The sequence below is a fragment of the Malania oleifera genome, chromosome 8 (assembly GCF_029873635.1).
Source record: "Malania oleifera isolate guangnan ecotype guangnan chromosome 8, ASM2987363v1, whole genome shotgun sequence".
Lineage (NCBI taxonomy): Eukaryota > Viridiplantae > Streptophyta > Magnoliopsida > Santalales > Ximeniaceae > Malania > Malania oleifera.
In genome coordinates, this window is record NC_080424.1 from 44151223 (window position 1) to 44178914 (window position 27692).

At 36.7% G+C, this 27692-nt stretch overlaps 1 protein-coding gene across 1 annotated transcript; it reads left to right on the forward strand.

Moving 5' to 3' along the window:
* Positions 1–2615: 2615 nt before the first annotated feature.
* LOC131161559 (5'-adenylylsulfate reductase-like 4) lies at positions 2616–27692 on the forward strand. Its single transcript, XM_058117396.1, has 4 exons — positions 2616–3245; positions 26273–26460; positions 26538–26662; positions 27006–27692. Exons 1-4 carry the CDS (start codon positions 3039–3041, stop codon positions 27449–27451), a joined length of 966 nt encoding a protein of 321 aa, XP_057973379.1. The 5' UTR covers positions 2616–3038; the 3' UTR covers positions 27452–27692.

Consider the following 27692-nt stretch of genomic DNA (forward strand, 5'->3'; position numbering starts at 1 on the left):
GAATGCAGCGAACCTGACTCTAAGGATGATATGACCATGCTAACTAGAAAATTCAGCAGATTCTTTAGGAAGAATAGAAAGCCATACAAAAGATATAGGGAGTTTACATCTGAGAAAGGAGAGTCTAGTAAAAGAAAAGAAAAATCAAATGCTCCCACGTGTTACAATTGCAACAAAAGTTGGGCACATCAAGCCGGATAGCCCACTACTAAAAAAGAAGACTAAGAAAAAAAAGAAAGCCATGAAAGTAGGTACTTCATGGGATAAATTAAGCAGTAGTGACTCAGAATTAGACCACAGCGACTCAGAGGTTGCTAATCTGTGCTTGATGGCACACGATGATGATGTATCGTCCTCTTCCTTGTTATCTTTATATTATTCATCTGATGATTGTGATTCTGATTGCATGCCTACGTTTAAAGAATTACAATTTGAATATATACGTGTATCTAAACTGTTGAATAAAATGACCAAAGAAAATGATGATTTGAAAATGAAATATGAAAATTGGTCAAAATTGTTTGGAATTGCAAAAACCTCTCATGCCTTGATTTTGAAAGAAAAAGATGTGACTATTGCTGAGCTTGAGAGGAAATTAGAGGATAGCTCTAAAATTGTTTTTAAATTCACCGAGGGCAAACGCAATTTTGAAAAACTATTTGCTGCCCAAAGAAATTCTCTAAGTAAAGAGGGTCTAGGTTTTAATAGTATTGAAAATGTTAAACGACCTAATCTTTACTTGGGACATTTCACACGTGAATCAAAAGTTCAAGTCTCTCCTAAAGATCCCAAGTGTAGAATGAAATGTTTTAAATGCAAACAAATTTGTCATATTCAATTTGATTGTCCACTTAGGAATAAGCATGCGAAAATTAGAAAAGTGTGGGTAGTTAAGGGTGATCTAGTTACTAACCCCCGTGGACCCAACAAAATTGGGGACCAGCATCAGTTACTTAGTCTATTTTGCAGGTATGTTTGAGATCGTCCTCCTCGAAGGACAGGTGGTACCTGGATAGCAGGTGTTCACGACACATGAATGGCAACAAGGCAAAATTTGCGTCAATCATTCCCAAGAATGGAGGATATGTGACATTTGGCGACAACGCAAAGGGACACATCATCAGCGTAGGTAAGGTTGGTAAGGATCCTTTCCTAGTTATTGATAATGTTCTGTTAGTTGATGGGTTGAAGTATAACTTATTGAGCATAAGTCAATTGTGTGATAAAGGATATAAGGTATCATTTGAAAATGATAAATGCATAGTTGAAAGTAAAACAGATCATAAAGTTCTTTTTATTGTAGATCACCATGAAAATATATGCACTACTACTTTTGATAACTTAGCTTCACAACAATTAACTTATTTTTCTGCAATAAATGAAGTTAGTTGGTTATGACATAGACGCTTAGGACATGCTAGCATGGACTTATTGTCAAAACTAGTAAGAAAAGATTTAGTAAAAGACTTGCCTAAAACATCATTTGTGAAAGATAAAATATGTGATGCATGTCAAATGGGTAAGCAAACAAATCAAGTTTTAAGAAAAAAGAAATTTATATCTACCACTAGACCACTTGAAATACTTCACTTGGATTTGTTTGGTCCTAATTCTATGCAAAGTCTTGGTGGTAAATCATATGTTTTTGTCATTGTTGATGACTTTTCTAGGTTTACATGAGTGTTATTTTTCTCACATAAAAATGAATCATGTGAACAGTTTACTAAGCTCTACAGGAGAATTCAAAATGAAAAATGCAATAAGATAACTTATATAAGAAGTGATACGGACACTGAATTTAAAAATGAAGGCATAGAAAATTATTGTGACCTAAAGGGCATAATATATAACTTTTCTGCACTTAGGACCCTTCAACAAAATGGCGTGATAGAAAGAAAGAATAGGTCATTATAAGAAATAAGTAAAACTATGCTGAATGAACATAACTTACCTAAATATAGAAGAAACTACAGCTCCATGTGATAGTACATCTAATGCCTTTGTGTACGTATAATTGTAATTCCTATCGTTCTTAGTTAAAATAATTTTCTTATGATTTAAGTTAAACAAAAACAAATAGAACTTATTATGACATAATATGCACATAAACACTTGACTAGGTACTTGGCTAGATGAAGGACAATATCTAAATATTAAAAGGGCACCAGTAATTTTTGATTTGCAGAATATTATTTAAAAGAAAAAATTGGTTATAGTAGAAGAATTTAATAGTCTAAATATGTAAATTATCATAAAATAAATAACAATGCAATTTTTTACGAATTCATAACAAGAAATAGATAAAAGATCAAAATTATACGATAAAATATGTATTCTTCTTTTATTCCATATTGAATGAAATTATATGAACTTGTGTCTGAGATTAAGAGTTCGGTTACATCTTTATATAATTTTTCTAACATTCTTATTATATTTTATACTATTTTAAAAATAGACATTTTGTGAACCAAATTTAATTTTGATAATTAAAATTCACACCTTTCATATTCAAGGTTCATCTCTCGAATCTTGATGTCAAAATAAGTAAATAAATAAATAATAATTTTTTTAAAAAAAAACCAAAATAAAAAAGGAAGGCAGCATGTGGATATTTTATAAAAATGTAGACCTTTGAAAATGAGAACTAAAAAAATCAGGAGGGCGGCGTAGAAAGGCTGGGCCGTGAGCTGAAAGCTACAGGAGGGGGCGCACCTTCGTTATCCTCGCTCCCATTCTCCCCCTCCCATCCCTCTCTGCACCAGAAAAAAAATTGAAAACCAAACAAAAACCCAACCGTTCCTTCTCATCGCATTCGAATTTGTTCATCGGAAGGGGCGAATCAGCTCTTCTTGTTGTTTCTACCGCATGACATGATCCCCCTCTCCCTTAGCATTCACGGCCATGGGCGCCCCGAGCCTCCAAGCTAAAATGGCTGGGCTCGTTCGCCGCACCTTGCTCTCCGTTGTCTTTTTGGGTCGCGATCCCTAGGATTTTTTCGAGTTGGGTGTAATTTGGTGTTGTACTTTCTCCGATCCGTCATGGTGGCCAGGGGTTGGGAAGCGGGGGTATTTTTGTTGGTTGTGTTCGGGAGGTTAACGGGCGCCGACCCTGCTAGGGTTTCATCCTCCTCGTCGTCGCAGGGCGCGTGCTCAGTACGGTCTGTCACGGACGCGATTTTGGGGTTTCGAGATTCGATGTGTGTATTGGATGATGGAGAAAATGATCTTTTTGTCGGCGTTACGGAGGTATCTATCCATCTTGCTTCCTTTTCTCCCGCTCCCTATTTATATGTTCTTTCTCATAATTTTATCTACTATTTTTTTTTTTTTTTTTGTATTTTTTTTAGGGGGTGGGGTAGGGTGTTGGGGATTAAATTTAGCTTAGAAAATGTCTCCATTGGGAATTTTGATAATTGAATCCATTGGGTACCCGCTAAGTTTGAAGGGTTTGTTCTGTGGAATTTGTTATTTTGATAGGTAATACGGATCCGTGAAATAATATTATAAGATTCTGTTGCCAATTCTGGCCTTAAACATGATTAATGTAATGCTATTTAATTCTTTGATATTGAAATTGTGAATGAACAGATTGTTTTTCTGGTTAAAGAGGCCCCCGTTTTTCTGGTTAAAGAGGCCCCCGTTTTCAAGTATAAATGATTGGGGTTCCCCCTCTCCCTCTTCTTGAGGTTGAGTGCTGGCTATTAACCAATTTTTTGAAAGCTTAGCTATCTTTTAGGATAAGAGGATTATTGAGACTCTGCTGAGTCAACACTTTAATCTAACTCAACTCAAGAAAGTGATATCCCTACTATGTTCTCGCAGTTACACAAATCAAACCCATTTGTTCTTTTTGAGTATGTGATTTCAGAAATACCCACAGAAGAAAGGAGGTTGCTGCTGATCTGCTAGACCACTTTTTACGATTTTTTTTTAAAAATAAAATTGTAAAAGCTTATTCATATTACAGTAACTTCATTTGAGCAGAGCTCTGATTCCCATCAAGAATATCTGAGTCCAGAGGTACTTTACCAATCTGAGCATGTGGAATTGGAGAAGTTAATGTGTTAGTAAAGTTACTTCATTTGAGCTTTGATTCTCTTCAAGATTATCTTGGAAAAGGAGTTGCTATTTCTCCTGCACAGAAGTCATTATTCAATTTTTTTATTATTAATCTTCACTAAAACTACAATTCGTTGCTATTTTTGTAATTAGGCAATCTGTTTGTCAAATATCAGCAGTTTATATGTTTTAAACTTATCACTGATTATGATGATGTCTGAAATTTTGTTCAAGCAGTGTTTAAAAACTTGAAACTAGCCTGAATAACTGAATAGCTAAAATCATCATCTTCTTGGTGACGGGGTTTTGAGGCATATGGCTTTGGTACAAGTTCAAGCTTAAACATACCATAACATGCGTGTTATTGGAAATACACATACAATTCTTTCTTGCTTCTATCTATCCTGCTCACACTTTTAAATGCCTTGCTTTTTGCCATTGACTGTCAGGTTGTACCATTAATTGAATAAGCCTTTGACCCGAGTAAGTCATATCTACTTTAGGAAACTGACGTTTCAAAACTTGAGCTGAGGCCTGTCAATGATGGACCCCCCCTTCCTTTTCTCTTGTTGGATGAACTTCTCCTTATAATATGTTTAGTAAACAGATTTTTTTTGCTTTTAAAGAGCTAGTTTTAGCTTTTTTCGAAGATTTACAGATTTGAAGCTTTTAAAAGCTTAAAGTTATCTTTTTGTTTTTTCCAAAAAAATATTTTATTTCATGGTCATCCCTTTTTTTTTTTTTTTCAAATATTACAAAATTATCCATGCATTAATTATGTTTCATAGAAAAAAAAATTCATTTTGGTGTTTTCAAATATTTTCATATGCCTTACAACTTTTTTACCAAACTTTGAGGATCGAGTTTTTCTTCCTAGTTGTTTCACAAAGGACCAAACAATTTCTATAAACAACTTGAATCAAATCTTTCTCAATAGTTATTTTCTAGAAGTTCCTTTTTCATCAGCCACACAAGGGCCAAACTAAGCCATATTGAATTTCATTTTGATGGGTTCACGAACATATGTTTAGCTGTTAGCTGCTAGCTGCTAGAGTAGAGAAAGTTAAAGAATTGCCCAATCATTTTTTCTTAATCTGTGGCCACTTCCCTCCTTGTAACACACATGCATTGATGGAGGGAGGTTGGGGAGGGCATCTTTTGATTTAATATGATAATATCTTTTGTTTCACGTTCAAGGCACAAAATTTGATGTTTAAGATAAGATGAGGCAAAAAAAAGGTTTCAAGAATTTATGGCTTTGTTGCTTGTATTTTTCTGTTCTTACACAAATTAACTGTTACTACTGTTATTATTATTATTAGAGAAAAATTATTAGTTTTGTTATTAGGGCAAAAGACACTAGTTTCTCTTAAGATTTGGTATAAAGATGTGGACCCCCCCTTAGGTTAAGCAAATTGTACGGATCTCCCTTGAAGTTTGGCAAAAAGGTGTGGTCCTCCCTTTAGATTTCAAAAGTTCCGTGAACACCTCGACACTTGAATTTTGAGACACGTATATCACCTTAACTAATTTACTATGAAGTTTGGGGAGGGAGTATGAGTGTCATGGGAATCAAATCTCTAGTTCAAGGGGGCTTGTGGGATTTTTGAAGCATCAAGAGAGTCCGTGTTATTTTGCCAAACCTTAGGAGAGGTCATTTTCTTTTGCTCTTATTATTATTAACATTTTAGGGAATTCCTCATCCCCGCACCTTCCTCATTTTTTCATCTTGGAAAATTTATTTTGTATAGAAACAATAGCTTATCTACTTATCCAAAAAAAAAAAGGCACCAATAATTTATTAAATGGTTGCTATCCCTTGATAATCCATAATGATATAAGGCTCATAAATCCCATTTTAAAAATATATTTCAGGAATTCTTGTTCATGCTCTGTCTTCTTCTTATATTAAAATTTATTCTACTAAATAATTATAAATGTTTGCTATCCCATGATAATCCAAAATAATTTCATAACCCATGTTTAGGCTTTAATAGTTGACAGACAGCTGCCTCCAAATATTGAACCCCAAAGTGTTTTTTTTATTTAAAATTTTAAATTTTTATCAAATATGATGTTTATACCAACTGGAAAACCAATAATATCTTGCTATCCCTCGATAATCCAAAATGATATCGAGCTCATGAATTCCATTTTAAAACTATTTGTTGGGAATTCCCTGTCTTGCTCTGTCATTTTCCCATTTTAAAATTTGTACTACTAAGCAATAAATAATTATAAATGCTTTTTATCCAATGATAATCCAAAATAATGTCCCCCATTCTATGCTTAATGCTTGGCAGAGAGCTGACTTCAAATATTGAACCCCAAAGTTAATAGGATTTTTTTTAAGAGCATTAAATAGTATGTTTATACCAACTAGACAACTAAAGAAACCTGTGACCTAACCATCAAAGTAATACAAATGCTTTATCTCCATGGATCTTTATACCCTTGTTCAAAGAGGATGTTTAGAGGCATCTTGCTAGTCATCCTTCTGTCCATATTATTATACGTTTTTTCACAGCATGATTATTCTGGGCATTGGGCGACTTCAAATCATTGTTTTAAGACATGGGCACCAGCCAAAGTGATTGGATTGAACCCAGAATTCTGTCAATCCAGGTTCTGTAGTAAGTTTGTAACCTAGAAATGAAAGTACTGGGGCCAACGAAACCAATCTGGGCTGATCTGGTTTGAATCTTGCTTAGGTTGGCCCACCCTCTATATAGCCTAGAAACCTCTATATATGGGTGTTGGATCAAATGTCATGTTTAAGTCTCGCTCTTCAAACTTTAGACATATCCAACACTTCATAAGCCTGTCTGTAAAGTAACATTACTTTTAAAATCAGACATTCATTTGCCACTCTTTGAAGGTGTCTATGCTTTTTTGACAATGTTTAGACACAATGATGACACATTGCAATACAATTATTTTAATTATTTTTTTTGTAAATTCATAAAAAATCAGAGTTTAGAGGAAAACCAATCATGACGTCTGTTCATTATAGTAGACTGGCATGACAATGGAATGAGTGATACATTGCACATTTATATTAGATTGAAAAAGGAAAGGAGAAAGTATATGCATTTAAATCACTTTTTTAATAAATATATTGTCAAATATAATAGATTTAAATGTAATATGAATTGTTGTTGTGTATGTCATGTTGTGGCTATATTTTTAGGATTTTCCATATGCCAATACTTCAAAATCCATCCATCCACCATCCCCCTCCCCCCTATAGTAGTCAAAGGCGCAAGGCGCACCGAGGTGCAAAGGGTACTTGGAGCTGAGGTGCGAGACGAAGGCGCGGATGAAGGTGAGGCGTATAATTACTAAAATTGTGTACAATGCCTGTTTGGTGGGTAATTGGTATATGAACACATCAATAGTAATATTAGAATTAAAAATGCCAAAATATTCAATATGAAGACTTAAATGCATAGAAATTATGACAACCAAGTACTAAGTTCCAACTTCCAAGTGAAACAAGCATAGTTCAATATAAGTAATTACGCATGCAAGAGTTCAAGCTTCAAATTAGAAATGAAATGAAATTGCCAGGCCAAAGGCCCAAAAGCATCAACATGGTTCAATATCAAAAGAAAAGAGTAAAATAAATGATTTTAGAGTCTAAAATGTAAAAATTCTCCTCAATCATCAGTCATCACTCATCATCAACTAAATCTGCCAAGATATCATCATCATCTTCCTCTTTATCATCATAATTTTCTTCTCCAACATCTTCTTCCTCTTCTGTCTCCTCTGCATTATCCACTTGGATCTCATTCTCATCTACAAGTTCCAACATTGTAGTCCGGTTCCCTAGCACTGCTGGATGACATATTCACACTTATTCTTGATCTAGTGTGATGCATGGCGTTATTTACTCTAGCAGCTCTGGCAACAAAACCTCAAATCAAAAGATCATTTTCAAACACAAGTTCATCATCTTCATCGGAATTGCTATCCATCCTACCAATCAACCACTCATTACTATCATCAATGTCCTTTAGAAGGATGGGATCAATGGTGCCATGCTTGTTGTATCGACGCCTCAAAGCTTGATTATATTTCACAAATACCAAATCATTCAAGCGTTGCTAGGCTAGCCTATTTCTCCTGTTGCTATGAAGCTGCAAGAAGTTTAAAGTAATATAGTAAATAATGATTTTAAAAAGTAGTAGGCTGGTAGTTCATGTTCTTTAATCCAAGATGCCCTAATGACTTATATGTTGGAATGTGCTCCAATTTCTTTTGCAGTCAGTAGCACTACATGTGGGGCTAAGCATTTTCACAGCAAACTTTTGCAAGTTTGGGGCGACGATCCAAATGATATCCACCATTGTGTTGTTATAAAATAAAGTTTAAATGAATACCTACTAGCTAAATAGCAAAAATAATTTTAGATAGAAAGAGGTAGTAAAAATGTCACTTTAGATGGTCATTGATCTTCCGTTCTCTCACTGCCAAATCAATTCTTCCAAAGAGGCCACTAGCACTAGTGTAATTTTCCAACTCATGTAAAACTTTATCTTGCAATTCATGGGTTGGCACCAACCTTGTAATGCATTTGTACAAACACGCCATGATTTTTTCATCTTGCGAAATGTGGGGGTTTGAATAGAAATATTCCGGGTTCAAGTAGTGTGCAGCTGCATGCAGAGGTTGATGGAGTTGGCATCCGCACCTTGTATCAATAATTTCAAATGCCTCCTTGACTTCATCCTCTTTCTCACTGAAAGCCATGTCCATTGCTTCCTTAGCCATGTCCATTGCTTCATAAATATATCCCATTGTAGGTTTCTTTTCCCCATCAACCAAACGGAGTACACGGACAAGTGAGTCTGTTAATTTAAGAGCATAGACAATGGTACTCCAAAAAGTAGGCAACCTTGTAATGCATTTGTACAAACACGCCATGATTTTTTCATCTTGCGAAATGTGGGGGTTTGAATAGAAATATTCCGGGTTCAAGTAGTGTGTAGCTGCATGCAAAGGTTGATGAAGTTGGCATCCCCACCTTGTATCAATAATTTCAAATGCCTCCTTGACTTCATCCTCTTTCTCACCGAAAGCTTTAGCCATGACTTACTTAGCCCTGTCCATTGCTTCATAAATATATCCCATTGTAGGTTTCTTTTCCCCATCAACCAAACGGAGTACACGGACAAGTGAGCCTGTTAATTTAAGAGCATAGACAATGGTACTCCAAAAAGTAGGCATCAAAACAATACTAATTGCTCTTTTGCCTGCTGCCTCCTTTGCCCATTTAGTAGTATTCCAATTTTCAAAAGTAAACATCTTTCTCAAGTTGTTCTCTTGAAGGTGTGTTGAACAAAGAGTGATGAAGGTAGTTGCAAATGTTGTAACCGCAGGCCTTCGTAACTCCTTTCCTCTAGTGAACTGTCTCATCAAGTTCACTACACCAACACAATTATAAATATAACCATTCAAGAATATTGCCTTTTCAAAGTTGTATGAATTGGAGGCATCTTCCCAATATCTTCCAATATTTAATCGAGGCAATGTGCAGCACACGGTGTCCAATATAAATGTGACCTCTTTGCTTCCAACAATCTCCCTATTCAAAAGTGAAGGAGTGAAGCCATTGAAGTATTAAAATAAATAATTTATGCACTATAGAATGTAGTTCTAGAAATAAGTTCTTACCTGCTGCAACGTAGTTGAGCATTATCAGTTACTACTTGAAACACGTTTGATTTCCTTCACCATCTCATCAAGTAATTGTACATTCTATCTGCATTCTTGACAATATTGGAAGCATCAATAGACTTGATGAACATTGATTCCCTTGGAGAGTTCACTAAGAAGTTTATTATGTCCTTATTAGCAACTGAATCTCTCCAACCATCGGAGATAATTGAGTATCCATATTTTGCCCATTCCTCCTTATGGACCTTTGTCAACTCTTTCGTGCGACTAACTTCCTTCTTTAGGAAAGGAACTCTCCTTCATGATAACTAAGCCGCTTTATTTCAGAACCATGTTGCCCAATCGATTCAAGTGCCATTGCAAAGCTGTCCAAATAGACAACATTGAATGGTATTCTAGCATCATACATCTACCTAGCAAAATATGTCATTGCCTTTTTTCTTAATTCTTTTTTGCACGCCTCATTTATTGATTTTTACTTCATCTTCCCTTCTTTCCTAGCTAGAATCGCTTTCTTTGGATCAAGAGTAAAAAAAACAAGTCTATAGGCCCCTTCTATTTTGGTTTCTTCAAGGTGGATTGTATGAACTTTGACTTCGACCTCGACTTCCACTACTAAGCACTTTCTTTCCATGAGAGTCCATTTCCTGAACTTCTTCCTCTTTATCTTCACCATAACAATCTATTTCATCCAAGTCAGAAAATGACTCATTTTCCTCCTCTATATCTTTCTTCAACAGATACTCCCTAATATCCTCATGAACATGAGTAGGCACTTAGAGCATTCTTTTACATTTCAAAATCCTCTGACAATATGTTGTTTTGCCTGAAATATTGCTTCCTTTGTGACTTTGCCACAAAAATTGCAAGTCAAATTATTTCTATTTTTTTGATCATTCAAATGTGCATACTTCCATGCAGGATCTTTCTTTGCAGAGTTAGAGTTTCCACTTCCGGAATCCATTTAAGATTTAAGACTTGTACATGCTAGACCATGAATTAGTAACTGCATCCAATCTCCAAAAAAAATCCCAATTGTTTTGAACTTTCTATTTTTGGAATGGAATATTTACGGAATCTCCATGAATAGGATCAAACCTTATTCTATGGTATTTACATGAGATTCCTCTTTACTTATTCTTAAGCAAGTCCCCCAGAGGGCTTAGTTGATCCATGCTTTATGTTTCATCTTTTGTTTCCTTTTCGTTTGTTTCAAGATATATCGATCAATCCCAATTCTTTCTTTATTGATTCTAAATGCAAAAGCAATGCATAATATATTTCAGAAAAATGTATTGTTTGTATATTGTATTTCCGAAAAAAAAAAAGCAACTAAATTCAGTAAAATATGTTATATATTAATTATAAACTTGCATTAAACTACATAATTAATTGCATATTATATAATATGAACTTAGCGGCTCAATGCAAGTTAATCTAAAACTTGCCAAGAGCAGGGCAGAATGCCAGCCACCAGCAGGCAGCCGCAGCAGCAAAATATTGAGCCCTGAAGAATGAGAAGAACTGAAAAAGATGAAGCAGAAGAAGAAGAAGACTTGCTAGTTTGAAGCAACCTGATGACTCATGAAGACTGGCGATGATGACTCTTTGGCTTGAAGCCTCTCGTTTGCTGGCGGAAGTATCAAAGACTCAAAACGAAGGTTGTGCTGGTTCGAAGGCTTGAACCACAAAGACAAAGGCCTATTGTGAAGGCCCTCTTGCTGGTGAAGGCTTGAAGACCCAAAGACCTGAAGATTAAGGTGTTTTGAGCTAGTTCAAAGGCTGGAACATTGAAGACGAAGGGCACTTGGTAGTTTTGCGTTGGTTCGAAGGCTTGAAGATGAATAGCTCTTGCTGGTTTCGTGCAGGTTAGAAGGCTTGAAGACGAAGGGCTCCTTCTGGTTCGAGTCGAAGCTTTGGCTAGGGTTAGGGCTGGTTTGAAAGTTTGACTCTGGAGTTGACTACGTTTTCTCTCTTAAAAGGTAAAAAAAAAAAAATTGAAGTGAAAAGTTAGAAATCTCAAGGCGCGACTCATTGCGCCTGGAGTCTTAGTGCGCTTTGCTGCGCCTTTTGAAAGTCGCCTTGCCTCAGCCTTGATGAGGCGCTAGCCTCGTTGTCCCACTGCACCTTGCGCCTAGGCGCGCTTTTGACTACTATGCTCCCCCACCCTCCCAAAAAGAGGGCAAAAGACACAGACCTCCCCTGAGGTTTGACAAAAAGACAATGATCTCCCCCGAGGTTTCAAAAATTTCAGGGACCTCCCCCGAGGTTTCAAGAATTTTATGGATTTCTCCTAAGGTTTGTGAAAGACACAAACCCTCCCCGTGTATTTTGCAAAAATACAATTTTTTTGAGGAAAAGTCTGTCTTTTTGGCAAACCATAGGGGAGATTTGTGGCATTTTGGAGGCTCAGGGGAGGTCTTTGTCTTTTTGCCAAACCTCAAGGGAGGTGCGTGCCTTTTGCCCCCCAAGGAAAAACCTACCAACATTAAAGAAGTTAGAAGAATTGCTAAATTTGCAGTTGTGATGACGTGGAACATCATGCCTCCACATAGATGATTGCCACCCACAAATTCAAAGAAGCAAATTAGGGGTGGCAAAATGGGTTAACGGGCTGGGTTCGGGTGGGTCATAAATGGGTTCCGGTTTGGGTTGATCCTTTTATTAATGGGTGATGAATAGGTAAACCCGAACTCGCCCATTTAATAAATAGGTCACCTGTTTAAAAACATAATTTATTTATTTTAAATTTTTTTTAACATTTCAGAATTGAGAGGAAGAGTGGAAGATAGGCTGACACGTGCCCTTTTAGCTGCTGTCTGATTGTCGTTGAAGTCCAAATCAAACCTGAATGCGTCGCTGCCGACCATCTCCATGAACAGCTTTTGCAGGTCTTCCAATGTGTCCACGTGGGATGCAACTGGATCATAAGCTCACAATTACTGTTCACCCCTCCGACATACAAAAGTTACCTCAATGTACCTCCTCCCTTGCGTTCTTGTTCATCATCAAAATCATTTCCTCAATGAAATCATTGAACCTGTGTTTTGTAATTTCACAAAATTAAAAAAAAAAAAAAAAAACAGCCCCAATAAACGGGGCTTCCTCATTCGCTGGGCTTCCCTCTTCTGGAGCCTGCATCCTGGACTTCCAGCATTTTTGTGCGGAACTGGCAACTGGGTTCACTGGTCGCAGGCTGTCAAGTGCTGACTGAGGTCTGAGGGAGAGGGTAGGGTGACGACCGTGTGGTGAGGCCGTGACTCGTGAGGGTGAGGTGCGAGGGTAAGGCGCTGGCCGCAGAGGCAGGAGGGACTGAGTGAGAGCGAGTGCTGTGGCTTGCGAGGGAATGGGAGTGCTGTGGGCTGCAAGGGAAGGGGAGTGCTGCGGCGTGCGACTCTGCAAGGGACTCCGACTGTGGTGCGGCGGTGCGGACTGAGGGAGAGGGAAAGGGAGAGGGACAAGGGTAGGGTTAGCTTTAAGTTTAATATATATGGATAAATGGGTCACCTGTGGGTGGTCCAACCCTAACCCCCCTAATCCGTTTAATAAATGTGCCGGGTCCAAGTTGACCCATTTATAAACGGCTCAGCTTGTAATTAAACCCAAATCCGGTTTGAATGGGCGGGTCATGGGTCACCCATCGGGTTTTGACCTGTTTTGCCACCCTTAAAGGCAAGAGAGATTTGATAATAATTTCCATTTTATTTTGCATTTTTTATTTAGTATATTTTATTAAAATTTGTTTATCTTGTGTAGGAGGTATTCCAATTGATTAGTTTGATTAGGATTTCCTAAATTATTTTTGTTTGATCCCATGGCTATTAGCCTTTAAATTACTTTTATTACATTTTCTGGATTGAATAATTTGGGTTTTAGGATTGTTTGTATTGTGCCCTACATCATGTGATGCTCACAAGACTTCAATGTTACCATCTAATCATGGTAACAAGGAGCAGGGAAAATTGAGGAATCGAACCAGCTGGTTTGATTAGGTTTTGTCTTTTGGCTGGATTCCAGTCGCACCATATCAAGAACCTTAATGTTTGGTTCTTGATTACAACATTTCTTGAACTAAACCAAACTATTAATTGAACAGAAACAACTTGTTTATTAAATCAAGATGACCTGAACTGTTTATTTTGCAAGCCCATATATATATATATAATTGGAATGTACGTGTTAAAATTTATATGAAATCTGAAAGTTGTAGGGTTGGAATCGGAAGCGCTGGACCTCAAGGTTCATGCCTCAATGCAAAACCAATGACCCAAGTGTGTTTGGTATTAGTATTTGGGTACACGCACTGACGTATGCACACACAAATACATAATGTAATTAAAAAGTTAAAAATTAAATCAGTTACGAAGAATTGCAATATATCTTTCGAGTTCCTCTCTGCAACAACTGACTCCCAAGACCCCTTTCATAAATTAATCCATCATACTTATTCAATATCCCTTCCCTCATTCCAAATTCCCATTCTCCCATCCCCAATCTCCCTATTGCCATGATACTGCACACTAGCATGCAGTTGCATGCATTTTGCCCACTCGCTTTTGCTGTATGTTTTTTTATTTTTATTTATTTATTGACCACTTAAATCTTGATGTGGTGATCTTCTTAGGTTTGATGGATTTTGAATTATTCATGATGAGGACAAAAAAATTATTTTTAAATCTGCATGTACATTAAAGATAAAAAATTTGAAATTTGATCGGATTTTTATTAATTATGAAGATGAAACTTTATGTTTTTTTTCAGTTTTTTAAAGTTTAAACTACGAAAAATATGATAAATGGAGAATATTATCTTTCAGTTTCTAGTTTTATTGTTTTTTGAGGACATCTTGCCCTCTTCTTTGTATGATGTTTAGTTTTAAAAATTTTTCTTTTATCCAAAAAATGGAGAATTTTATTTTTGTTTTCAATTTGTAATTTTACTAATTTATAAAGTCTAATTCATCTAGGGATTGTGGTCTCAAGTTTCCATGTGTTAAAATCCCAAGTATTATTGTAAATAATTAATTAGGAAAGTGGTTAAATGTGGGGGATTTGATATTATTCGGGAAGAAGATTATTTCCTTGTTTAGAATAGGGAATTGTATTGTATAAAGATTGTGATGTACATATGAAGAATTAATTCAATAGAATTCATGAACTTCTGCTTACATGGTATCAGAGTTAGGGTTTCTCAACTTTAGCTAACTATGGCCAACGGCACCGTCAACAGCAGAGGGTCGACCTTGTCTGCAAATATTGACGGCGACTCAGAGGCCACTTCTGTTGGGGGTTCGAATGGACTTGACAATTTCTCCTTTCCACTCTCAGTGGAGAAATTAAACGGGAAAAATTATCGTGAGTGGGCTCAATCCATAAAGTTGGTGATCGAAGGAAAAGGGAGACTTGGCTATCTTACCGGCGAACGGAGGAAACCCGACTCTACCGACGTGATTGCCTTGCATAAATGGAGGTCCGAAAACTCCATGGTCACCGCCTGGCTCGTCAACTCAATGCAGCCATCACTCGGGAAAATCTTCCTGTTCTTGCCGACGGCAAAGGATGTTTGGGGCGCTGTTCGTGAGATGTATTCCGATGTCGAGAGTTACTCGCAAATCTTCGAAATCAAGACCCGACTGTGGCAGATGAGGCAAGGGGAGAGAGGCGTTACTGAGTACTTCATGGAGATGACCCATCTCTGGCAGGAACTCGACTTAAGCACTTACGAGGAGTGGGAGTGCTCTGGCGATAGCACACGATACCGAAGGAGGCTCGAGAACGAAAGGGTCTTCGAGTTTCTTGTCGGCTTGAACCGGGATCTGGACGACGTGAGGGGACGCATCTTTGGCCGACGACCTCTTCCCTCAACCCGAGAGGTATTCACAGAAGTGAGGAGGGAGGAAAGCAGAAGGCGTGTAATGTTGAGATCCCAAAATGACCCTGTCGGGTTGGACCTACCCGTATCCGCCCCAAATCTAAATGGGCACACACTAATGGGCCTGATGTCTCGGCCCTTGTATCAAAAGGCCCCGGGGGATCCAACCAAACCAGCCAACGACCACAAAAAGGTAAATTATGGTGCGAACATTACTGAAAAATAGGTCATTCAAAAGATACTTGCTGGGAAATTCATGGAAAACCGGCAGATTGGAAGCCGAGACAATACCAAAAAAATCGTGGGTACCAGACTAGCACTGACAGGTTAATTGAAAAATTACAAGGAGAAAAAATCAATACCTCTTCAAGCAGTGCATTCAGTCCTAAACAGTTAGACCAGCTGTACAAAATGATTTCGTCAATTCAAACATCGGGTTAGTCTTCTGGTTCCCTAGCTCACCGGGGTAATTATCTGACAGCTTTCAATACTACATCCTGTTAAAAATCTCCATGGATAATTGACTCGGGCGCATCTGATCACATGACTGGTTCTTATCAATGTTTTTGATCCTACTCACCATATGTTGGGAATTTGAGAGTAAAAATTGCAGATGGCTCTCTCTCACTAGTTGCGGGTAAAGGAAGTATTCGCATATCTGACTCAATTATTTTACAATCAGTCCTACATGTTCCCAAATTGTCTTGCAATCTGTTATCCATCAGTCAATTAACAAAAGACTCGAACTGTTCTGCTAAATTTGTTTTATCTCATTATGTTTTTCAGGACCTATCACCGGGGAAGACGATTGGCACTGCTAAGGCGCATGAGGGACTCTACAACTTTGAGGAGGCAAGCTTGAGCGAACTGTGTAATACTGCAAAATTGTGATTCTGTATCTATTTCTAAAGATAGTGAACTTTTGTTATGGCATGCAAGAATGGGTCATCCCAATTTTCAATATTTAAAACATTTGTTTTTGCCTATTTGTTCAAATAAAAAGTCTCCTGAGTTTCAATGTGAAGTGTGTGAGCTTGCCAAACACTGTCGAACTTCCTTCCCATCATCCATATACAAACCATCTCGCCCATTTACTATGATTCATAGTGATTTGTGGGGTCCCTCACGTTCACTCAATCGCACCAATACAAAATGGTTCGTTACGTTTATTGATGACCATACTCGCCTTTGTTGGGTTTACTTGCTGAAAGAAAAAACTAAAGTCCGCTCCATTTTCATCAATTTTCATTCCATGATTCATACACAGTTTCAGACTACTATCCAAATTTTACGTACTGATAATGGTACGGAATACTTTAATACTATTCTGGGAACCTATCTTCAAGAAAATGGGATTGTTCATCAGAGTTCTTGTGTGGATACCCCTTAACAAAATGGGGTGGCTGAACGGAAAAATAGACATATACTTGAAGTAGCCCGGGCGTTAATGTTCACTACCAACATGAAAAACTATTTTTGGGGCGATGCCATCTTAACAACCACACATCTCATTAATCGAATGCCAAGTCGAGTACTTTCCTATGTCACTCCTCTTCAGAAATTCCAGGAACACTTTCCTGCCTCTCGTCTTCCAACCAGTCTTCTGCTAAAAATCTTTGGTTGTACTACGTTTGTTCATGTTCATGCACACAACCGGGACAAATTGGATCCACGTGCCATTGAATGTGTCTTCCTTGGTTATTCCCCGACTCAGAAAGGCTACAAATGCTATGATCCGGTTTCCAAAAGGCTGTTTGTTAGTCTTGACGTTACTTTCTTTGAAACCACTCCTTATTTCCCAAAGCCCTCTCTTCAGGGGGAGACATGGAGTGAAGATCGGTTCTTTGACTTCTATACTATTGATTATGTGTCATCTGAACCTGTACCATCTATTGAGCCTTCTGTTGCTTCATTCCCTGACCCATCTATCGAGTCTTCCATTGCATCAATTCCTGACTTGCCAAACACAACAGAACACTTAACCTCAGGGGGAGATACAGGAAAGCAAAACAACGAAGACTTACTTGTTTACTCAAGAAATCCGAACCCAAAGAACAGGGAGAATCTCATACTTGAGGCACCAAGAACGTTGGAACCGGTGATGTCTCCAAATAACCATGAGTCAATGTCCAATCGTGATCTGGTAATTGAGCTTTCTTTTGATAATCCGGTACCTGATGATATCAACCTACCTATTGCAATGAGAAAACAAACTAGGTCGTGTACTCAATACCCCTGGTCTAAATACATGTCTTATAACAGCTTGTCTACAGGATATCGTGCTTTTATCTCTAACCTTGACAGGGTAAAAGTACCAAAGAACATTCAGGAAGCTCTAGAAATACCTAAATGGAGAGAGGCAATCATGGAGGAAATGCGAGCTCTAGAAAAAAATGGAACTTGGGAGTTGATAAATTTTCCGAGAGGGAAGAAGCCAGTGGGCTGTAAATGGGTCTTCACAGTGAAATATAAATCTGATGGGACAGTTGAAAGATATAAAGCCAAACTTGTTGCAAAAGGATTCACATAGACTTATGACATTGACTATACAGAGACATTTGCACCAGTGGCAAACTTAAATACAGTACGGACTCTCTTATCCTTGGCAGCCAATTTAGATTGGCCATTACAACAACTTGATATTAAAAATGCTTTTTTGAATGGTGAATTAGAAGAAGAAGCATACATGACCATACCACCTGGATTCAGTGGGAAAGGTGAAGAAAATAGAGTGTGTAAACTCAAGAAGTCATTGTACGGGCTCAAACAATCTCCCAGAGCATGGTTTGATAGATTTGCGAAAGTAATAAAGAATCAAGGTTATCAACAGGGGCAATCAGATCATACCTTATTCTTCCAGCAGACTGAAAGAGGTAAGAAAACAATTCTAATAGTGTATGTTGATGACATAATCCTTACTGGTGATGATACAGTAGAGATGGAGAGATTGAAGAAAGTTCTGGCTGCTGAATTTGAAGTTGAAGACTTGGGACAAATGCGGTATTTTTTGGGCATGGAAGTGGCAAGAACGAGAAAGGGAATTAGTGTCTCTCAGCGAAAGTATGTTACCAATCTCCTAATTGAAACTGGCATGCTTGGATGCAAACCTAGCGAAACACCGATTGAAGTGGTAAAGAGGGTTGAAGACTGTGGAATACCAGTTGAAAAGGAAAGGTATCAAAGGTTGGTTGGCAAGCTAATCTACCTATCACATACTAGACCAGATATTGCATTTGCAGTCAGTGTTGTAAGCCAACACATGCATTCACCAAAAGAGACCCACTTAGATGCCGTATACAATATCCTTCGATATCTCAAGGGATCCCCGTGAAGAGGACTTTTTTTTAAGAAATGTGAAAGTAAGGAAGTAGAGATCTTTACAGATGCAGATTAGGCAGGATCAGTGGAAGAAGATCCACTACATGTTATTGCACATTCGTCTGGGGAAATCTGGTAACTTGGAAAAGTAAAAAATAGAACGTGGTGGTTCGTAGTAGTGCTGAAGCGGAATTCAGGGTAGTTGCTCAAGGGATATGTGAAGGACTGTCGTTATGGAAACTCTTGGAAGAATTACAGGTCCCGGTGAAATTTCCTGTCAAACTCTATTGTGACAATAAGGCAGCTATCAGCATCTCTCTCAATCCAGTTCAACATGACAGGACTAAACATGTGGAAGTGGACAGACACTTTATCAAAGAAAAAATTGAAGAAGGAATTATCTGTATGATTTATGTACCTACCAAGGAACAAACTGCAGATGTTTTCACTAAAGGGTTGGGACGACAGAGCTTTGATGATCTCATTAGCAAGTTGGAGATGATTAATATTTATGATCCAACTTAAGGGGGAGTGTTAAAATCCCAAGTATTATTGTAAATAATTAATTAGGAAAGTGGGTAAATGTGGGGGATTTGATATTATTTGGGAAGAAGATTATTTCCTTGTTTAGAATAGGGAATTGTATTATATAAAGATTGTGATGTACATATGAAGAATTAATTCAATAGAATTCATGAACTTCTGCTTACACCATGAAATTATTCAAATTTCCATTGAGTTGCCCTTTTCATCAACTTAGAAGTTGAAATGGCTTTCAATACTATCTCACATATTTTATGTCGAATCTTCACAAATCTCAAAATTTCAATGAAATATATCAGAAATTTTGAACATGGAACAAAGTTTTGAGATTCAAGAATCAAATTGAGATTCCTGTCTTAATAAATCTGTGTCTTAAATTAAAAATAAGATTATTATGGGAAGGATATGAATGATATCTTTCTGATTTGAATGATTGCTTTCAAACTTTTGAAACTTTATGCAAAATTGAGCTGAGATTTTAGCTACAACATTTTATTCAACTTTTTGTGTCTAAATTGATTGTATTTGCATACTAACTAATATTTAACTGGTTTATGAGTTTCATTTATATTAAAGATATGGTTTTTATAGTATACTTATTGCACCTTATACACCACATATGTTATTGTTGTGTTTATTCATAATATTTCACTTTTAAATCTTGTTTATTACATTTATTAGCAATTTCCAAAGTTCCATTAAAAAGTCCAATCTTTAGTATTAATTTCCATAATTTTAAAAAATTGTAATCAAAATCAAAATCAATGTCACCATTACGATTGAACTTTTTTGTAATTTTGAGGCCTTGAAATTGTTAGTTAACATCAACATTTGAAATTCTGTTGGGCACAAACACAAACCAAACTGGAATACTTCAGTTTGGTTCCAATGATGGTTTGGGTAGGTTTTGGTTCCAGTTTTTTATGGAACCAAAGTAGTCTGGTTCGGTAGCTATTTCTCCTTGAACCGAACGAACCAGATCATTTCCACCTGTTACTTCATCTACGATAGCTAAACAATTAATCAATTTAATCTATGGGCAGCTATTTTTAACAGTTTAAAAATATATAAGCAATAATAAATATTTTTATGATATTTTCTACCAGAAATGAAATATTATTCCATTACATTTTTAGCAAAAAATGAAATATAATTATGTTACATTTTTATTTTATTTTAAAAAAAATAAATATTATTAAGAAAGAATAGAAACTAAATGTGGAACAAGAAACCCTCAAAACTGAAAAGAAATAAAACATAGGAAAATAAAACCATAACTAATGGGTTGTTTGGTATCCTTGTGGTTGTTTCTTTCCATTTTGGTTGTCACACAATTTTGAGAAGGGCAAAAGACATCGACTTTCTGTGAGGTTTGGCAAAAGATGTGGATCTCCCTTGAGGTTTCAACAATCTTGCAGGCTTCCCAAGGTTTGACAAAAAGATAGTGATCTTTCTCGAGGTTTCAAAAATCCTATAGATCTTCCCTAGGTTTGATTTTCATGACTCTTATACCTCCATTCCCTTGGAATTTGATGGTAAGTTAATGGATAAGTGTCCTAATAACCTATGTCCATGGAGGTTTGTAGACTTTTTGAAACCTCCTGGCATCTCCAATCCCATATGACTGTATTCAACCTCCACTGAATTAGCTGCGCTGGAAGTTCTGCAATTTGGGGCTGGGCCAACAACTTTGGGAATTCTTATATATGGGTTTTACCAGATCAAGGTTTGGCGGCCAGAAGCTTGATTGGTGCCAGAATAGTGAGGAGAAAAATGAGCTGGTTGAATACCTGGTATGTTGCCTACCTTCTCCGTAGCTTGGGTCTTAAGGGTTCATTTGAATCAAGGATTTTGTTTGGGGAAAGGAAAAGAAAGGAAAATAATTTTCCATTGCATTTTCTCTCTATATAAAACACTATTAAAATGAAAATGTATTTTAATATGTTGAAAAACTAAGAAATATCAAGTGTTAATGATGTGTAAAATCAATATTTTGTTCATTGATTTGGTAAGTTTTCTATTTTCATTGTCACTTTCATTGATAATTTTAACATGAAAAAATGGATTCCTTTGTATTTTCCTTTCCTTTCCCCCATGTTTACCAAGGTCCAAACGGGGCGTGAAATAATAATGGAATGAGTACTTATACATTTGCATATTTTTCTTTGTTTTTTAAAAATTTTTCTATCAATTTTAGGTGTAAAGACCAAAGCAGTTGTTAGTTTTCAGTTTTGGGTTTAATTTTTCAGGTTTTAGTTTTGGTTTTTAGTTTTTGGTTTTTGCTTTCTTAATTCTTTCTTATGATGATACAAACAGCCATAAGATGAGCTCCGAGAATCCTTTTTCAAGCCCTTCCTATTCCAATCTCTTAAACACATTCAGGTTGTTAGCACTGTCTGCCCTTTTTGATTTTCTTGCTCATGCAGCAGTTCAATCTCGTTTTCTGTCCTCCAGTAATCAATGTCAAACCCATCTTATCCAGGTGGTTTTGAGTTTATCTTTTTCATAGAACTCCTTAACAAGTGGATTCTTTATATGGTTGGAGTATTCTTCTGGAGTAATGAGAATGGGCGAAATACCATCTCCTCTGCAAGAATTTTCTTTCCCTCTTACATGCTGATACGTTATTAATCCATTGATATCTCTCTTTACCTGCCTCATCATTAAAAATATTAATCCCCACCAAATCAACTGTCAGAGTTTGAGTATTTGGTACACGAGAAACATCTTCGAGAGGAGGGTCATCATTTCCTAATTTAGCCAAACCCCCCTTAACTTTCAAAATCAGAATTAAACTCACTTCTCCCTATCTCATTGCACTAGTTCATATCTTGACTTTAGCGCCCAATCCCAAACCTGCCACTGTTTGTGCTGTAAGCACTTCTACTAAAGAAAAGCTTCTAGCACTCTTCTGTTGAATTTTCGGTTAATCTTGCTCCCCTCACCTTTTGGCCTAGAAGGCTAGAATCCTATTGATAGCCTTCTACTACACCTCCAATGGAATCTATCTGCCTCAGATGACTTACAGAACTAAATGGAGAAGAATTAGATAGGGGCTGCACTGCCTGCTCATCTTCTGAATCCTTAATTTACAGCCCAACAATGTGGTTGCGTGTTTATGTTGACTGAATGATTTAATTGATCTTTGCTTATGCTCAGAGAACTGGATTGTTAGCTGGGAGCTTTGTTGGGAATAAGATCAATCATTGCTCTTTTATTGATTGTTAGGAAACAACCATCGTTCCTTCTGATCTTGTTCTGTTATTTCAGTGTGTTGTTGGGCCATTGCGTCATTTCTCTGGTTACTGGGCTGGACAGGAAAGCTGTTATTAGTTGCTTGATGGGTTGAAGCCACTTGGGCCGCATCGATCAACCCTATATCTCTGATTTTCACTTATCCCATTTTGTCCTTTATTAAATTTAATATATGGCTCAAATCTAATTACCTTATGAGTGAGTCCACTCCTCTCCTACCCGGCCGCCGTGCAAAGCTTAAATTCCTGGTCTCCTTCTTCCTTCCCACCATATGCTGTAAACCATGGTTTTAAATAGTAGTAGCAGGTAGCATACCATAATGGTAACATGTAGTGGGAAGGGGGAGTTGCTGATGTTACATAACTGGAAGGAGGTGTGATAGCTGTGAATCATTTTCAAGGACAGTGTCTATTGTATATTAGTTAATTTTCATGTTTTAAGCTCCCAATCTGTCTTAAAAAGAGTTTTACTGCATTTTGAATCCTTAAGTTCTACTTATTCATGCTTTTTAATATTGGCAACAAATATTGCATTTGCTTTAAGCCTCTTTTGAGACAAAAAATTATATCTTTTTACTTTTTCATTAATCATGTGTCGAATAATTAATAAAACAAAATGCATTATACACTCCATTGATCTATTAGGCACATAAGACATACAAATAGTACAATAAACTAAACAAATTCATTGTTTTATTTGTTAAAATAATAAAAATCTAACAAATTTAGACCACCAAGTTATATTGTATAACTACGACCTAAGCTTTGAAAATATAATATATAATAATAAAATTTAATATTAAATAAATATAGTGCTAAAAGCTTAAATACATTAAAAAATAGAAAAGAAGGTTGAAGTTGGAAAACATAGAAAAGAAATATCAAGTTACTAATATTTAGAAAATGTGACACTTGTAAACAAAATAGTGTCCATATCAAATTGTTAATTAATTCATCTCTTGTTAACATTAATAAAATAACTAATTTTACTATCATTGTTGTGCTCATTATTATCTTCTCCCCCTTCTATTCATAGCTCATTGAGAATGGTTTCTGAAAATGAAAAAAAAAAAAAAAAAGAAGAATGAAAGAAAAAAAAATAAAAATAAAAAATAAAGATGCATTAATGAAAACCCACCACCTCCCTCAATAGTTCAACGAAGTTGCATCATGTTCCCTATTCTAGCTGCACGGAAATGCAATTAAGATGGAATGTTGCCTCCCACTGAAACTCAACCCCACTTCTAACAAATTACCATTGTTGTTACTACTATTCATTAATCCTTAATAGAAAATAAGTTACTAGTTCAAGCAAAAAGAATTTGGAAAGGATGTAGTCATTGTTAAAGCAATAATTGTCATTTCATTTTTTTTTTATTTAAAGCATTTTATTAGAGTTATATCTTTTAGATTCTAGGGTACTAGTATATCAGAAAATAGAATTTTAGTTTGTCTTTAGATTTCTAAAATTATTTTCTTCTTGTTTTTCGAGCATGTTAACCTCTAAAAGGCCCTTATTAGTTTTTAGTCAAAATTGGTTTGGAATAAAATATTTTGGCTGTTTTTTTCTATGTCAATTGGTAAATATGCATCCATATTTTGTCCACTATGGACATATGGGCACAAAACCTTACCCTAGGGGAAGTTGAGTCCAAACCTCCCATATGGGTAAAGTTGGAAGATAAACTACTAGGAAGAAGCCCGTACTCTTAATTCTAACAAAAAATAATGTATACATATAAGTCGTCCAAAAATATTTAACATAAAATAAAGTTTCTTCCAGATTCTTAATGAAAGAGAGATTGATGAGCTTGTCCATTTGATGATAGTTTTGGGTTCTTTGTTCCTTACCTGAGGGATACTTGTGTTTGGCTTGGGAATAGTTCCAATACATCCATTTCTAAATCATTTCTATTGCAATTATTGAATCCTTTTGCTCAGAAGAATTTAATTTGGGAGGCTAAATTCCCTTCAAGATCAAAACATTTTCCTGGACTTTGGTTCTCAATTAATACTAATTGACTTGCTGCAGGTGAGGACACCTTATAAAGCAATCAGCCCAGTACTTGTGTAATGTATTTAGCTTATAACAACACAAATGAGCACTATTTCTTCATTCATAGAGGGCTAGGTAGTTTCGAAGCAAGCTTTTCTCCTTTACTGGTGAGATGGGATGGCAAAACAAGTCACGGGTTTTTATGTTTGGGCGTTTACCCAAACATTATTTAAACAGATGGGTCATGGGAAAATCCTTAAGACTCCAGTGTGATTTAAATGCAGGCCAGAGGTCAGCTATTGGACATTGATCTGTTTTGCCAACCTTAGTCATGATGATTGATTGTTAATCAAAATTTGAGAGTTTGGGAGAAGTAAGAAAGGGAATGTGTTGTGGAATTGTGCTTGGTATGCCATTTTTTGGACCATATGGATATAGAGGAATGTTAGGATATTCAAGGATCAAGTCATGCTTTTACTTGTTATAGGTTAGAGTCATTTTCTTAAGAGTTTCCCCTGGGGCTTTGGCTCATGGAGCTTCTTTTGGTGTCTTTGGCTGGTTTGGAAAGAGAGATGGGGCAACTCTTTTGTAATTATTTTTTTCCTTTATAATTGTTTGAGAACATTTTGTCCTCTAGCTCTTGTACCTTTCCTTTTTAATAGATTTCATTTTCTATATAAAAAAAATTGTTGAAATTTGAAACCAATAGTATACTTTTAAATATTGAAGGATGTTTAGTTTAGTCTTAAGTGATGTGTGAAAACATGTGCTTTTATTAAAAAAAAAAAGAAAAAAAATGAAAAAAGTGTATAAAACATGTGCAAGTGTGCTTGTACATGGAAGCATTGAAAACATATTCCTATCTGACTCAAGGACAGTTCTGGATTTTAAAACATTGTTTAAATACCTTGTTTGATTGGAATAAAAGTGATACTGTTACAAGTTGGTAAGTTGGTGAGCGGTAGTATGATATACTATTATACTGTAATCAAAGTGTCCATTGGCCTCTTTGCCAAAAAATTGATAATGATTGGAGTCAAAGAGATTAATGAAGGTAACTGAGTATAATTTGATTTGTGTATTGGCAACATTTTGATTTGGATGATAAAGATGGGAACAATTATTCATTTTTCCTGGAGTTAATCTGATTGTTTAGTAGAAAATTATTTCCACTAGAAAAAGTTGTCTAGGAAATGTATACAAAATGCATGAGATAGAGCAACCTTCGAAGTTGATAATTATGGGAACTATTTTGCTTATAAACAATGGTTGAAATGACAACTTTATTGTTTGCATTTTTTGGTTTAATGGTATTAATCTATTTCTATGAATGAGGGCCTTTGATCAATGGTAAGGCTGCTCCTTTGTGACTGGCTGGTCATGGGTTCGAGTCCAAGGAAACAGCCTCTCTACATGAAAGTAGGGGTAAGGCTGTGTACACCGTGACAACCCTCCCCTTACCCTTGTGAAGCTGGGAGCCTTATGGCCTGGGGATGCCGATTTTTAAAAAAAATCTGTTTCTGACATGTTACTGTTGTGCTTTTTTGAAGGGAGATGAGGTTTCACTGCTGAGGGCACTAACAATGGTACACAGCGGTAGTCACGAGTATGTGGCTGTGCTCTTTTATGCATCTTGGTGCCCCTTCTCTAAAATATGTAGACCAAGCTTCTCCATCTTGTCTTCTATGTATCCCTCTATCCCCCATTTTGCAATTGAAGAGTCAGCTATCAGACCAAGGTTTGGAAACCAATCTCTGGAATTGAATAATCTATGATTCTTTTGCATACTTGGGATTAACACAGTAAATTTGACAGCATGCTCTCGAAATATGGAGTTCATGGCTTCCCCACTCTTTTCCTTCTAAATTCGACCATGCGCATACGATATCATGGCTCCCGGACGCTTCGATCCCTTGTTGCTTTCTATGATGATGTTACTGGTAAGGCATTTCCCATATTGACCTCATAGTTATGGATTTCTGCTTCCATGCCTCAAGGAGGGGTAGGGTGAGGAGGGCTGTTGGGATGGATTTTTTCATCCTATCCCATTGGTAATCTGATGTGGATAGAGTGATTTACCTTTCTTCTGATGGATAGGCCACATCAAAATTTAGATTAGAATTACTTTATTAATTTTCAGTCTTCTCTGAATATGTGTCTCCTTTTGAAGAGAGCAGCTATCTATAAAGAGCTGCTGTTGGTTTGCCCTGGGAATCAGTTACGTCAGGTCTGGTATTACTATAGACGCCACTGCTCTTAAATATTTTGCACTCATTGATATAGGTATAAAAACTGCAGCACTACATCAAACAGCGCTGGAGAAAATTAGGCACTCATCCAATCATGAGAAGCACAATACTGCTGAGCAGGAAAGCTGCCCATTCTCATGGGCTAGATCTCCAGAAAATATGCTTCGGCAGGAAACCTATCTGGCTTTGGCGACTGCATTTGTGCTTTTGAGATTGCTCTACTACACCTTGCCTGCTTTACTTGTTTGTGCTCAGGGTGCTTGGAGAAGGCGCATCAGAAATTTGAGCTTGTGGGAGCATCCTCTGGCCTATCTAAATCGATCAAGGCAGATATTCAATTCATTAAAGGAGCCTTGCAAGAAAAGAAATTTGCAGGGAGGAGCAATGAATGCGAAGGCATGGGCCTCAAAGTCCCTGGCATCGGTTTCGATTGGGGATGCTAGCACCAGCCGATGTTCACCTGTTAGTGAAAGTCGCTGACTTCTTTCTCCCCTTTTGAGAAGAGTGGATCTTTGGTATTTTGATATTCCATTCATGATGTGCCCCAGTTGCAGTTAGGGTTGGTTTGGGGTTCAATGTACTGTGATGGAGATGTCTGCTGTTATAGTTTCTCATATTTGATTTCTGTCGTGCAACTTTGCCAGTTTATTACCATTTAGTAGGGAAAATAACGAACTGCAATTTGTGAATAGCTTATATCTAACCAACTTATTTTTGAAAA

Coding starts and splice junctions, on each gene's coding strand:
- LOC131161559 (XM_058117396.1), top strand. CDS start 3,039: ATGGTGGCCAGGGGTTGGGAAGCGGGGGTATTTTTGTTGGTTGTGTTC. Junction 3,246..26,272: donor TTTTTGTCGGCGTTACGGAG/GTATCTATCCAT, acceptor GCTTTTTTGAAG/GGAGATGAGGTTTCACTGCT. Junction 26,663..27,005: donor TTTCTATGATGATGTTACTG/GTAAGGCATTTC, acceptor TCATTGATATAG/GTATAAAAACTGCAGCACTA.